At 31.3% G+C, this 15,823-nt stretch overlaps 1 protein-coding gene and 1 long non-coding RNA gene across 2 annotated transcripts in view; one reads left to right on the top strand and one right to left on the bottom strand.

Moving 5' to 3' along the window:
• The window catches only part of LOC117171080 (forkhead box protein O), a 297,585-nt gene that overhangs the window by 202,110 nt on the left and 79,652 nt on the right, over positions 1–15,823 (top strand). Inside the window, exons 2-7 of the mRNA XM_033358131.1 lie at positions 11,398–11,522; positions 13,685–13,879; positions 14,141–14,250; positions 14,339–14,583; positions 14,671–14,994; positions 15,102–15,396. Of these exons, the coding sequence (XP_033214022.1) occupies positions 11,398–11,522; positions 13,685–13,879; positions 14,141–14,250; positions 14,339–14,583; positions 14,671–14,994; positions 15,102–15,314 (1,212 nt within the window). The 3' untranslated portion in view covers positions 15,315–15,396. The remainder of the gene's footprint in view (positions 1–11,397; positions 11,523–13,684; positions 13,880–14,140; positions 14,251–14,338; positions 14,584–14,670; positions 14,995–15,101; positions 15,397–15,823) is intronic.
• The window catches only part of LOC117171081, a 15,465-nt gene continuing 7,228 nt past the window's right edge, over positions 7,587–15,823 (bottom strand). Inside the window, exon 3 of the long non-coding RNA XR_004466843.1 lies at positions 7,587–7,764. This is a non-coding gene — a long non-coding RNA (uncharacterized LOC117171081). The remainder of the gene's footprint in view (positions 7,765–15,823) is intronic.

Below are 15,823 nucleotides of genomic sequence, written 5' to 3' on the forward strand. Positions count from 1 at the left end.
AAAATATTGGGCGCTTAGCGTTTGATCGTTTTGAGAAGCTCCCTATATGAGTCAACGGTGTAGGCGAAAATATGACAGACCACGATCTGGACCGTGATTTCTATGTTGACATCGCTTTTGTAACAAAATCGGTTGTTGTAATTCGTTTTATTCATTGATCTTGAACGCTTAGCGCCGCATAGCGTTAAAACTGTCCATTTTTTTGGATTTTTTTTTACGGATATTTCATCCGGCACTTATAACCTTAAAAATTACAAAGTTTCAGCTAAATCCACCGAAAGCCATTGTCCCATACATTTAGTGCGGGGTCCTTTTTGATAGAGTGGATCTCAAAGAATAGAATGGCTCATTCAGTGTGGCCGCAGGTGAGGGAAACCTAGAAATCAGCCAAAAGTCAGAGATTTAAAAAAAATTGCAAATGTCAAGGAATTCCTTTAAGAAGCATTTTCAGTAACTGTTAACATAGTAATTAAGGCTGTCACACAATTCCAAGAAATTTTTAATAGATTTCAATAAGTTGAAGGAATTTCGAAAAACTTCAAAGGACTTGAACTATTTTAAGCTATTTTAAAAGATTCCAAGAAATTTTCAATAGATTATAATAATATTAAGAGATTTGATCAAATTCTTCTCATTTCGTTTAAATTTCTCTAAATTCACTGCAAGGTCACTGAAATCTTATGGATCGATTTTTTTTTAATTCTTTTAAATTTAAAAGAAAATTAGTCTCATTATTAATGCGCATTAGTCATTTTTAGTCCCTATTTGGTTTCTAAATTAGTCACTTCTGGTTACTTTTCAGTTTAAATAGATTACTTTTTCAAAGTAAATTAGTCTATGGTAGCCTTTAGAATAATAAATGAAAAATGTATAGATTTACAACATTAGAATTTAGGCCTTTAAGTATTCGTGGTCAGGGAAAATGAAAAATTAGCCAGGAGAAAATCAGATGAGTTAGAGAATTGTGGAAATAAAGTTTTACTACCACCATATTATTGTATTTTTAAATTTTTGAAGTATTTGTACCAGTGTTGATTGTTGCTCGTTGCCAGCACGTTAAAGATTCAGAAAATCGAACTAAAACTCTTCATTCAGTATTAAAATCATGGCCAGCACTTTCTTATACCAGCTACATGAAAAATTCCCAGTGACAAACTTTGTACTTATCGTTAAGGTCCTCCTTCGTGATTTATTATTTGCCGATTAGATGTAAATCTATTTGCGGTTCAAGATAAATTGATGCAGGATAAAACTTCAGTCATCACATTAGGAGAAAAGTAAATGTCTTTGAAGCCCCTGGAAATCATCGGGGATTTCCGATCTTAACACGCAGAAGCCATTTTATATAGTCTTTTAATAGGCAATCTAAATATTACAAAGATTTTCAGACGGGTAAAATATGACGCTATAACAATTTCATTTTTTATTTTGTTCCCATCTGTCAGAACCTAACGAATGGGCAACGAAAGATTCAGTACTTTTTGGATAACCTGACGTACCGAAACGAAAGTTTCAGACGGGTTTCTGATAAAAATTGCTATAAGCAAATATCTAAATCAATAATTTTTCTTTTGAGAAAAAAATAGCTCTTGAAATATGGTTGTTTTTAGCTTTATTGTAATAATTAATCAAAACAAGTTTATCAACAATTAATATATTAGATTTATATTCGATTCACTAAAAAGAGCGAGTAGTTTAAAGTTATACGTAATTTTTATAAACCGCAACGTGTCAGAACGACTACAGTCTTTTTTTACTGAACAGACACAAAAACATTCATGCCGACAGATAGTATTGCTCCAGTAACCGGGTGACCCATTAAAAATTAGCCTTGACTTTGAAAGGTGATAGCGCGGTCCAGAAAACAGATAAAAATATTTGTTTAAAACCGTGGAAAAGCTAGGTTGAAGTCTGTTGAAGCTTATACTAACTAGAAAAAGCTGGAAATTAAAATAAACCTGGAAAACCCCGAGAATACAAATTCAAGCTGGTAATCAGATTGAAAGTTTGGAAAAATTTGATAGTTTATTTTTTTCTAAGTTTAGTCGAGATCTCGTATACATTGCTGTCCAACGTTTGTTTATCTGTAAATAAAGTTTACGAATTTTCTGTTTTAGTTCAGCATTCCACTGTTTTAGGATGATTCGTTTTTTCTGTATGAATTAAACTGTAATTTGTTAAAAATAATTTTTTAAATTGAACTATTTTTTGGACAATTAGTTACTTTTTTGATTGCAAAATAATTTTTTTAATTAAAAATTTAACTATTCTATTTTTGGTTTAAAATGGATCTCTTTCATATAAAAATTCACCTTCTTGGTATGAAATTCAATCATTGGAAATGAAATAATTTTGTTTGAAATGTATATTTTCTGTTCGAAAATTCAACTCTTTGGTTAAAAAATTATGTTTTTTGATTAAAAATGTAACAACCCTAGTAAGACGTTGAATTTCATTCTTAAAAATTAATTTTTGCGAATTCAATGATTCATCGCTTTAGTTGAAAGTTTATCTCTTTGGTTTAAAATGTAATTATTTCGTTGAAAATTCCTGTTTTTGACAGAAAATTAATCTATTTTGTTAAAAATTCAACTAATCGGTTTAAAATAAGCTTTTCTGTTGGAAATTAATATTTTTGCTTGCAAAAAAATTAAAACTATTTTGTAAAAAATTCGTCTTTTTTGTTAAAATTTAATCCTTTTTGGTTAAAAATGCAACTGGTTGAAAAATAATCCTTTTTCGTTGAAGATTCAACTATTTCTTTGAAAATTCGCCTTTTCCCAAAACAATTTAAAACTTGAAAATATTTTTAAAATTTGTAATAAAATGTAAATTTTTTAATGTTTCGGAACAAACTTTAAAAGCGTTTTAATTATTTTGAAATGTTTTAAGAGAGTAAGAAAATTTATCATACATTTTACATTGTTATAAACAAATCTAATTATAATTAAAGTGTAATAATGAAATATTAAGAATAGTTTTCTGTAAGTACTCTGCAATAATTAATAATTAATTAATCACTAATACCCAACAAATTATAATTAAGGATAATTTATCAATAATAATTCCAAAAATAAGTAACTTTCAAGATATGTTTATAAAAAATATAACTCTCATTTTCCTAGCAGGGGCTAGGAAATTACTTTATTAATTTGAAATTTAGCGAGAGTGATCTTTAGAATTTTGCATTTCATTTGAGCCATTACGTCTTACTTAAATTAAATTAAATACTAAAGATCACTTTTGTAAAATATCATGTTAATAAATTAATTTTCCAATCTACTGTCAAGAGTTGAAGTTGGAGTAAACAATTTATTTTTCAGTCCCTTCTAGGCTAAATTGCTTCAACTGAGGCTTATTTAACGCAGAAGTTAATATGTTTTCCGGTGTTAAGCCATTTCGAGCGCGGCAAGCACTCGGATGGGACTAATGTTGAGCGAGTGGTTTGACACCGAGAATAATTGTGTACATTCGATGGTAAGACATATCGAATGTCTACCTTCAAACTCGACAATCCGAAAATCGGCTAAACTCGAGAGGTAGTATTTTGCAGTTCTCCTCTTCTCTGACCAAACGATCAGGCAAATGCGAGTACTACTAAAAGATCGGATGTAGCCGCTGGTAATCACTGGTTAAGATTAAATTCATACATTGATTTTAAGCCCACCGTAGTTAAATAAAAATGTTCACAGTTCCATACCCAGTGAAGTGGAGTCCTCTGATGATATATATATATCCTTACACGGAGAAAAAGATATCGCACAATGATATCGCAAAACCTCTGTATTGAAATAAAGCGCAATATGATAACGTACAAGTAGGTTTCGGAGATTTTATAAAAAGCTATAGGATATTATAATGCACTAACATCGCTTGGACACTACTAGAACCCTAGTATATATAATATGATAAAATAATAATATAATTAAAACCTTGAAATGTACGATGTAACGATTTTACGCTATCATAATGTGACAATTGCGATATATAGCGCAGGAATTACGGTATATATTGCAATTCTTGCGATATCGTTTTCTCCGTGTATGCTAAAGGACTTCAAATTTAAATGATACTTTAGAAGCGAGGGTGACCCATGACCCTCGGCTTCACCTGGATTTAAAATAAAGGAATGCAGTAGGTTTTACCACAGGGCTATGGGACTTAAATGGACCAGCGTAAATAATAACAATAATATAGTATCTTTTAATATAATAATATAATATAATATAATAATAGTATCGTTTACAGTCATTGGTTAATTTTTTATAGGACATCCGGTTTGTGGTCCGGCTTTATCCGTCGGTGGTGTAGATATTTTAAAAGTTCGGCTCAATAATTTACAATTCTTTTATTAATGTTTGAACTTAATAACACTGCTCTATTTTAAATATTGCTTTCATCTTTGTTACTTCTTCGCAAAACAGTAACTTTTTCCAAAGAAAATTAATTAATTTTGATTTTTGTGTGTGCAAATTTTGAATTACTATCGAATCTATTTCTCATCCTTCTTTATAGAATAGTTAACGAAGTCTGATGTTCCTTGATGGAGACGTTTCTCCATAAATTGCGCATTATATTGCCGAGACCATATACAGATAGATATCACGTCGCCTCCTTGCTTTTCCTACCCTATATGCGCGGATAGTTCCCTGAAAGTTTATAGGGATTTTTGCGAAAGTGCCACTGGGGTTTATCGGTTACTGCGAAACGTTGGGAGGGGGGGGGGTAGTGAATACTGAGGATACGGGATGTAAAAAAGGGATCGAAAGGGGCAGTCGATGAGCTCGTTTCGGCTAGTTTTAGCGCGGGCAGTTTTGCCCCGGTTAGACGAGCTCTAAAAATTCAAACGGGAACGACACACGTGCATATAATACAGTTGTGGTAGAGTATACGTCTATATAGAAAAAGAAAGCTTGCATGGTTACGCGGGTACCTTCCATATCCGCGGCAATAATAAAGCCGGGCGACTAGCCGGTGACTCGTTCTGTCCGACAAGTTTTAACTACAGTTCCAACCCCCGGTCCGAATCAAGTAAAAGTTTACTTGAATACATCACATTTTCCTCTCATTTTATTATTATTTTTTCTCTTTATTATCTTCCGTTTTCTTCAGTCCAATTTCTTTTCAATTTAATCAGCGTGGCTGTAGGTCAGGGAAAACCTGGAATTCAGGGAAAAGTAGTTACAGAAAAACAATTATCAAGCATAATAAATTTAAAAAAAAAATTATTTCAATTTTAAAATGTTTTCTTCTGTTCATAAAATATCCTAGGTCAAAAATGTTACAAAATGAAGATTGTCTTTGATTATCAATGTTCAGGGAAACTGAAAAAATGGTCAGTGAAAAATTAAGAAATTTTGAAAATGAAATTTTGTAGCACCCCGAGTATAATATTATTGTTCTTAATGTATCTGCCCTGCATTTTTGTTAAGTTTGAAACAAAATAATATAACTATTATTTGTTTGAAAATTCATAAATTTTGTTAAGAAATCATCCTTTTTGGTAGAAAATTAACTTTGTGTTGAAAATTTATATTTTTGTGTCAAAAGTTTAACTAGAATCTTTCTTAGTAAAAATTAAAATTAAACTCCTCGGTTGAAAGTTAAATGATTTTTGAAAAAAATTCTTTTTTTTAATTCATAATTTTAATTTAAAATGCATCAATGTTTTTGAAAATTCGTTTTCTTCGGTTGAAAATTCATTTTTTTTAACTGAAAGTGTAATGATTGTATAATACATAGTTAAAGATTCGTCATTCTAGTTGAAAATTTATCTCTTTGATCGAAAGTAACTATTTTGGCGAAAAATGTATTTAGTTAACAAATTTATTTTTCTGGTTGAAGGTTCATCTCTTTTGTTGAAAATTTAAGTATTAAAATTGACCCTTTTGAGTTCAAATTCATCTTATTCAATAGAAAAATACAAAATAAACACTGGTTGGCTACTCATGTCGATTTTCGTCTTTAGTCTGAAAAATTCTTACTTTGGTAAATTTATTTTCTTTTTTGCCTAAGAAATCTGTATTTGTTGAAACTTCATCTTTCGGTTGGAAAATTCATTACTTTTATTTTAAGAGTCATCTCATTGGTTGAAAATTAGGCTATTTTGTCGCAATGTCGTTTCTTCTTTAAATTAATTTTTTCTTACTGAAAATGTAACTTTTTTATTTATGGTTAAAAATTCAACCAATTGTTTGTAAAAGTATGTATTCTGTTCTAGATTTGTCTTTTTTGGCAGAAAATTAATCTTCTTGGTTGAAAACTCGTTTTTTTTTCTTTTGAAATTTATCTTTTTTCCGTAGCATCTTTTTGGGTTCAAATACAAACTTCTAAATTATTTGTTGAGAATTCATCTTTGTAGAAAATTTAGCTACTCGTTTAAGACTTCAACTATTTTGTTGAAAATTTAATTCTTTTTTTGCAAATTCAAAATCTTTTTCTTGAAAATTCAAAAAGTTGGTTAAAGATTGAACTATTATGTGAAAAATTAAATTATTTTGTTGAAAATTTAACTATACTGGTAATACATCATTATTTTGGTCGAAAATTCAACTGTTTTGTTAGAAATCTGTCCTTATGGATTGCAAATTCATCTTAATGGTCGAATCAATCATACATTTTATTTTATCGTAACATATTTATCTACCATATCATTTTATGGTACCATGTTTTTTGGTTGAAATAAATAAATGTCTTATTTTTAAATTTTAATCTAAAATTGTTTTATATCTGTTGGTCCTTTTATATTTATGAGCAAGGAAAACGAAAAACTTGTTTAAAAAATGAGGGTAAAGTCGGGAAAAATTCAAGGAATTTTAAAAATCAAGCTTTTCGCGCACTGTGTTAATCTTCAATTTTTAAGAAATTAGAGTCGGAATTATCTTCCTTAGAGTTTGATTTGATTGTTCACTTTTTACCCTTTATTATTTGGAGCCCTAAATGCAGATTTATAATGAATTTATTAGGTAAGGATTATATTAAATTTAAATAAATAAAATAACTACTAAAAAACTGATAAATTGACAGTGTCTAAAGTTGGAAAAATTTGAATCTCAGAGGATATATGAATGTAAACCTTTAGTGTAAGTTGCATACTCTGGATAAGATATATTAATTAATCGAAAATCAGATAACTTTCTAATTAAAATTGAATTTGATTGGAATAATGTAAAAAAGTATATTAAAAAAAATAAATTTTAATTCAAATATTTTAGTAATCAAGGAATATTGTTGAAAATGAATTAATTATAAACCTCATTTCAGGATGCACTAGTTTAAATACTTATAAATATGTAGAAAATTATTTATTAATATTAGCATATAAATTTCCCTATGCAAATTCAGGAGCAAAATGAAATTAGAGGAAATTAACTTTAGTTGAATGACGGAATGCACTAATTAAACTAATCGACCTCTAAGAAAGAATTTCGACAAGTATACTAAATTTCATGCATTTATTTATTCAACAAAGTATATTTACTCTCCTAAAATAATTCTAATGAGAATCTTTTATCCTGAAATTAAAAATCCAAAGATTCTAGTTATTCTTTTGTTAGATCGAGAACCGGAAGTAGAAATGCTTGCCTCAATCCTTTTTTTTTATTTCTCGATCCACATCTTTTGTACCCCGTTGAATACATAGTGCGTGGGAAAACGAGGGTGGTTTGGACCGAAAGTTCCAAACGCCGGCGCCGAAAATATCTTCATATTCGTACCAACAGTTTCGATAAAGCCGCGAACTCGATGGGGTTGTAAACTCCTGTCCTATAACAAGAATATATACCTTTAGATGTAAATTAGGGTGGTCCAAACAAAGTTTTACTTTTTCTTACAATGTCAAAATTTGAGTAAAATTGGAATTTTAGTCAAAAAAGCAGTTTGTAAGACTCCTAAATATATATTTTTTCATTTAGCTATAAATCAGGAATGACTGCGACAATAAAAGAAAAAATTTGTACTGATGCTCGTAAAAAAATGTAGTTTTTTTACACTTCTTACAATTGATAGAAATTGCAGGATGGGCGCAGTTCAGGGAAAAACTGGAAATTAGGGGAAACTCTGCGAATTTTTTTTTATGTAACTGCTAAGAATAATCAGAGCTCATAAGCAGTCACATTTTACTTACTTTTTAATGATAAAGTAACTAAGTCACTTTCTAAAAAAGACAATATTATTTTAGTCACTTTTGTTTCGATCAGTTTCAATCAATTTCAAAGGATTTTAGGGTATTTTCAAAACGTCTAAGGAATTTTTAATAGATTTCATTCAATTAAGGGGATTTCAAAGGATTTTAAAGATTTTAAGGTTATTTTTAAAACTGAAAGGTATTTTCAAGAGCTTTAAAAAGTTTTAGGATATTCTAAAAGATTCTATGGAATTTTAAATAGATTTCGAAAATTTGAAGGTATTCTAAACGGTTTGAAGGGCTTAGGGTATTCAAAAATTCATTGAATTTTCAAGAGATTTTAAAAGTCTGAAGGGAATTAAAAATATTTCAAGATATTTCCAAACTTTTCAAAGGATTTAAAATGTTTTAGAGAAGAAGATATGGAACGATTTTATGGGCCCTATAATATTAATTTTTTGAATAATTGAATATTATTAAATAATACAATTTTATTTAAATTTATATTATTTTGTAGCTTCAAAATGTTTTCATGCTCCAAGGGGTTTACCCAGATTCCGAGGATTTCAAGGATTTTCAAAGCCCAAAAGATATTTCAATAAATTTTCCAATATTGCAGGATATATCAGATTTTATGTAATTTTATAATATTTTAATTAAATACAAAATTTATTCACGAGAATTGAAATTTCATAGAATTTCACAGAATTTTTTATTATGTTTTGATAGATTTTAAATAATTAATTCATGAAAACTGAGGGAGTTAATAGGGTTTCAAAGGTTTGAAAATATTTTCAAACATGTTATGCAATTCATTTGGAATGCATCCTGCATTCTTGCTAATTTATCCTGAATTCCCTTAAATTCTTTGCAATTTTCTGAATTTCTATTAGATTCATTCAATTCTACTCAATTCAATGGATTTTTTTAGTTTTCATTTCATTCATTCTGAAGCCTTTTAAAACGCACCTTAAATTTTTAGGCATTTAATCAAATTCTTTGGAATTTTCCTGAATTTTTCTAAGCCTTCTCATTTACCTTACATTTTTAAAGATTTTTGAATTTTGATAAATTTCATCGAAGTATTTTTAATTATTTAAAATCGAAAGGAACATTAGTCACATTATTAATGCCCTTTGGTCACTTTTTCACTTTTTTAAATTAAATTAGGCTGCGGCTGTCCTGAGAATAATGAATTATCAAATTGATAAATTTAAATTGAAAATGGTTTCGTTCCATTTATTAAAGAATCTATATTATATTAAATCTTACAAAATTAGAATTTTGGTTTTAAATATTAATGGTGAGGGAAAAATAAAGGAAAAGCTAGGGAATTCTAAAAATGAAGTTTTTAGGCTACCCTGTTTTTTTTTAAGTTTGGAACATTAAAGAGATTAATATATTCAAAATAGAACGTTTCGTAAATACTTCTTTAAATGGAAGGAAGGTTTTTCGAGTCTAGCTCAAAGTACAAGGTTAAAGGTGATGATGGAGGCAAAGATTAATAGCGGAAATTTAGTAGCAGAGGATTTTGGATCTTGGCCAATCGCAAAATTCAATTACGAGACAAACTCTGCCAAGAGCAAGGTGTACATTGATAATTCTTTGCGAACTGTATCTATTCGTCTTGAGCGAATCTTGGAAAGTAATTGAGAACTTAAAATTCAATTGATTATAGACAAATCAATTTTATAATACCTTTTTCTAGTAAATAAACTGATTTAATTTCATGTTAAAATTGACTGAAGTTAACTAATATTCCTCTGTATTGAAGGTAACGTGTACTCTTGAAACGCTGCTTGATTTTCAATTGCACTTGTTGCATAACGCCATCAAGCTTTAAGCTGCATAATATATGTAATTGGATTCAGGGATCCATTTGAAATATTTAAATGCGTCCAGGGTCATGGAACCGTCGGAAGTTACACAATTTATGCAAAACGTGATTAATGGGCATAATTTTTATTTAAAAGCCGTTAATCCTCAATTTTCGAAATTCTGACAATGATCGATTTTTACTACGTTGGTAATTCAGGGTGACCGTGGATCAGGGAAAACATATGGAACTTTATTAGGTATGTTAAACTGGCACAACACTATTGATGTATAGAGCCTATTTAATAATTTAGGACTAATTTGGGCCCCATTTTTTTATTTAGATCCAAATTCAACATTTTTAATTAAAGTCATCCTTCTTGGTTGTAATTTAAAGTGATTTGTTGAAAATTCCTCTTCTTGGGTTAAGAATTTAACTATTTTGGTAAAAAATTACCTGTTTTAATAAAAATTCATATTTTGATGATGAAAATTTAACTGAGATCTTTTTTTGTTTAAAAATTCAACTATTTTTTGGAAAATTAGTATTTTCGGTTTAAAAAACTTCATGTTTTTGTTAGAAATTTGATTTTACTTAGTTAAAAATACAACTGTTTGGTTAAAAATTATTTTTTTTTGTTTGGGATGCAACAATTATATTGAAAATTTATCCTCTTTAGTTAAACCCAAAAGTTTTTTATTTCAATTAAAAAATTTTTTCTCTGAAATATCTATTATTACCTTATTCGTTAAGAATTCGTCTTTTTTGTTAGAAAATTAATATTTGCGGGTTGAAAATTCGTATTTTTTTGGAAAATTCGATTTCTGGGTTGAAAGTTATACTTCGTTAAAAATTCATTTCTTGTTGTTGTTGACGGTTCATCATTTTAGTTAAAAATTCATTTTTTTGTGCAGAAAATTAATATTTGCGGAGTTTAAAAATTCAACTGGTTCGTAAAAAATTCTTTTTCTGGTTGAAAATGTTTGTCGTTGTTTAAAAGTGGAACTGCTTTGTTAAGCATTAATTTTATTGGTTGCAGATTTATCATTTTATTTGAAAATTCCTCTTATTTTGGTTAAAAAACTTGACTATTTATTTAAAATTTTGGTTATTTTTTTGAAATTTAAACCGTTCTTTTAAAAAGTCAAGTTTATTGGTGACCAATTGAACTGTTTTGTTGAAAATTCGTTCTTTTTGATTGAAAATTTATTATTTGTGGTAGAAAAGGCATCTTTTCTGGTTGAATAAATAATATATTTGAAGTTTTCAAATTTTTATTTGAAATTGATCTAGTTTATGAAAAATTATATGCTGATAATGTTACAAGAAGAAAATGTCAGGGAAAATGTAAAAGTGGACAGGGAAAATCAGGAAGAAGTTAGGGAAATTTGAAAATTACGTTTTTGAGTCACCCTGCTAATGTCATAATTAATAATTCGTGTTGTTTTTTTTTCAGAATTCTATCAGACACAACCTTTCGTTGCACAACAGATTCATGCGAGTACAAAACGAAGGTACCGGTAAAAGTTCGTGGTGGATGATTAATCCCGATGCCAAGCCTGGTAAATCTGCCCGAAGAAGGTAAGTGTTTGAAATCTGAAAATAAATATTTATTTGTCTAATTTGAAGGATATATTACGCATGGCTATCCAGTGTCAAAAAGTTCGTTAATGTTAATAAATAGTATTTTCTTTCTTTTGAAATTTGGATTGGATTATACGAAATCGAAACGTAAATAACTTTTCCAGATCTGTAAGCTGATTATTCCAACAATAAAATTTCAAATGATAATTTAAAAACTTGGAAAATTATTAGGATTCTAATTTAAGATTCATTTTCGTTGTTCCTGATTAACGACTCACGATTTTAATTCTTCTTAATTGTTCAACTTCTCATAGGTAGAATTAAAGATTTTTCATTATTGAAATGGAGAAGTGTCTGATTTTTTTTATTTTTAAATTCTTAAAAAAATTTCTCTAAAACAATTTCTCAAAAAAAAATTTAAAAAGCTATTCAACTTCTGTGAATATTGAACATTCTTTAGTTAGACAGTTTTAGTCAGATACATAATATTTCAAAGCTTCCGTTTTTGTATTCATCCAATGTCCACTTGGACGCAAGGCTTGGTAATAGTCGGCTTGGACTCATCGTACATTATTTTTAATTCTTACTACATTTTTATATTCGAATGTGAACGTAGTTAATATTTGAGCCCTTCAAATTTGAAATGTTTGATTTCTAAATACCTTAAAGCTAAAATTTTGCATTTTTTACAAATTTATATAGAAATTTTAACATTTTATTGAGAAGTTTGAAGATATTGTTCACACTTTTAATTTTTAATTGTACAGATTAGTGCTGGAGGGCAACGACCCCCCTGATTCGGTTCTAAATTCGAAAAAAGAAATTGCCTTTTTTCCTTTTTCGAAATTTTTATTTGAAACGATGCCGCCCGGCACTCGAAATTTCCCATATAAAATACAAAGGAAAAAATCACTTTTTGGTTTTTTTAACAAATAATTTCTGTGGGTTCGGGAAAATGTCGCGGGAAAGTTGTAGGACTTGTATACGACTTTCAACGGCTTGTATACGGCTTTCCACCCCTAACACATCCCGACGGTGTTCCGAAAAGTACCTCTAAATCCAAAAATGTCAATTCTCCACGGAATCCACACTTTTCAACACTTTATTATTATTATTTTTTTTTGCTACAAATGATTATTGTTCTTCTGGTGGAATAAATAAAACTATTTTAAAGTTATTTTCAATGATTAAAAAAAAAATATTTCATTTTAATAATTGTTTTGTATGGCAAAGTCGGGGTTTTTCTCACATAATAATTAAGGGCATGTAATACGAGTACTTCGTCGTGTGGTCAACCGGGTACAGTTCCCCCGGCTTTTTTTCCACAAAAATTAAAAAAAATTTAAACTGAATTCGGAGATGCTATAAAATATCATAACGGGAGTTCCTGCACTCCTTTTTGAGTGATAATAACAAAAAATTTTATTGTTATAAATACAAATTGTATGCATGTGTACTATTTTGAGATTAGGATCGGTTTTCATCTCTCTGTACTTCCGATAATGTAGGAAGTAGGTCTCTGTCGCACCGATTCCATCGGTAGCACTCAAGAATAATTATGGGATGGAATCGTAACACACATAACCTCGAAATACACCCGCACACATCTTTAGCGAAATTAAAAATGTTTGAATTAACCCTAAAAAAGTGTGCGGGGACGTCCTCTAGCATGTTCGCTATTATTCCCCAGATTTTGAAGACAAAATCTTTATTATTGTATGAAAAAGCCGGGCGAATCTAACACCGATCAAATTGATAGTAATTCCTAAAGGCAAACAAATTAATAAAATTTAGCAAAATAAATTTTTTTTAAATTAGCCCACAAAAAAAGTGTGTGTGGACGTCCGTTAGCATGTTTGCTATCATTTTCCAAATTTGTAAGACAAAATATTTATTATTCTAGGAAAAAAGCCGAGGTAAACTAAAACTAGTAAAATTGATAATTTTTTAAGAATCAAGTGCCCTTAACGTTAAATGTGTTTAAAAAATATTATTTGCTGTGTTTTGTGAAATTGTAGAAATGTTAGGCACTAAAGTTCGTTCCAGAATATTTAGCCTTGCATGAATAATGAAAAAAAAAATTAATATTAGAACTATTGGTAGTTAGAAAGTTGAAAGATAAAAGTAGATAGGTGACAATGATTTCAATTGTCGTGTAGAGCGACGTCGATGGAGACAAGCAAGTTCGAGAAGAGACGTGGACGAGTTAAGAAGAAGGTAGAAGCTCTGAGGAACGGAAGTTTGCAGGCGGATGCAACCCCCAGCCCTAGCAGTAGCGTCAGCGAGGGTTTGGACCTTTTTCCCGACAGCCCCCTTCATCCAGCAAGCGGCTTTCAGCTATCACCAGACTTCCGGTACGGGTTCAAGTCCTTCAAATTATGTTTTTCATTAGCTTCTCGATTTTATCATTCCAGGACATCATACCACACTCATAATTATCATCTACATAAAGAATGTCTTGAAATTTTCATATTTCATTTAAGTTCCATTTGCTTCTCATATTTTAACCTCTATTCCTCAATAATTTATTCATGACTATTTTTATAAATTGACACTAATAACGGATTTGGTTGATCAAATGAGCAAAATTAAACGTGTTACTTATTTTTCTGAAGACCTCGGGCTTCAAGCAACGCATCCTCTTCTGGAAGATTGAGCCCTATTCCTGCCGTTCTCAGTGAACCGGATTGGTCACCTAGTTATTCCTACAGTCCAGAACAATTAGGTATTTTTTATGTTATTCTTAGACACGTAATCAGTAATGTCCTACATTTTTGTGAGTGTATTTCAAAAATTATTTTCGATTCTTCAAGCTGCAAGTTTAACGGAAACAATGAAAATTGAGCAGCCCGCTTACCAAATCAACCAAATGTACCGGACGTCCCCACCTCATCAGCAGCAAACAGGACCGCCACCCTCATACTTTGAGGCACAACAGTATCAGAGGAGTAATTCACTCCGATCAACCACAGCGCCTTATGGTTTGCCACCGACTCCACAAACCACGAGTCAGCAGAGATGTCCTCATCATCGCCTGCAACCTTGTGCCTGCCAAATGGTCAGTAAAAGTCAACCACCTTCACAATCTGCTTGACCTTCTCAGGCCATCACTTTGATGTCTTAAGGTTTTTTGTCTTTCTTTCAGAATCTGAGTCCGGCCTCTGGAATGTCCCCCTCTTACCAACAGAGCGAGTCTAGTCCCTCGACTCTGAACCCTCAGCAACAGCAGACCATTCAGTACCTTCTCCAGACACAGCAACGCCAGCAGCAGCAGCAGCAACAGCAGCAGCAACAACAGCATCAACAAAGACAGGCACAAACGGGTCCTGCGGGTCCCAGTCCGCCAGATTCGCCAAAGCCAAGCACGATAATGGGTCAGATCATGGGGGCTTTAAACAACACTGCCTTGCTAGATGACCTTAACATCAACATCGAAACGCTGGAAGAATTTGACTGCAACGTTGATGAGGTACTTCAGGATGAGGAATTTCAGGCTTGTGATCTATGAACTTCAAATCCTAAACCTAATGTCTGTCGAAAATAAGGTCTAAAATATCTTTTTGATTTTTTCATCAGGTGATAAAGCACGAACTTTCGATGGATGGTACGTTGGACTTCAACTTCCAGCAGGGCATCTTGGGAGCCCCATCAGTCCAGGTCTCCGACGGAGGTGTTTTACCAAGTGGCGTGTCGTCTCAAAGTGGAACTACGAGTAATGCCACATCAGCGGGAGTTTATGTCAGCAGCAACGCAACGACTCCTGCAGCGCCGCCCTCTTGGGTTCACTAGCAGTGGATTCCACTGCCCTCGACACCCCCGTCGTCATACGAGCGTGACAATTTTCACAACATGTCTCAAGCACACCTTGGCGGTAAGTGAACACAGTTTTGCATTTTATTTTACCTCGTCTGAACCTGGAGATGGTAATTGTGCGATAGGATCATCTTTTAACCTGATAGGTTTGAATTAACTGAGAAGCAACGATCAACTGTGGGATGGGGAGTTTTTGTAGAGATTGTAGTTACGTAAAGGTGCAATTTCCATTCTTATTTCGCCGTCGTGTCACCTAAACGTAAACTTTCTAGAGGAAGGTGTGCAAAGGTTCGGGGGTGGTAAAAGGGAACCACTTAGCCGAAAACTGTAAGAGTCTGGAAGTCAGCTATTCGGCAGACGTCACTGGCGCCAGCGGACTACCTTATCCCCCATCCTCCGCGAATCTCATTCCCCAAAAGCGTCGCAAGAATTATAAAGTTGCTGGAGTAGAGCTCCGGTCTTGTTGCCTCCTTTTCCAAGCATTC

Source organism: Belonocnema kinseyi, chromosome 4, assembly GCF_010883055.1.
Source record: "Belonocnema kinseyi isolate 2016_QV_RU_SX_M_011 chromosome 4, B_treatae_v1, whole genome shotgun sequence".
NCBI lineage: Eukaryota > Metazoa > Arthropoda > Insecta > Hymenoptera > Cynipidae > Belonocnema > Belonocnema kinseyi.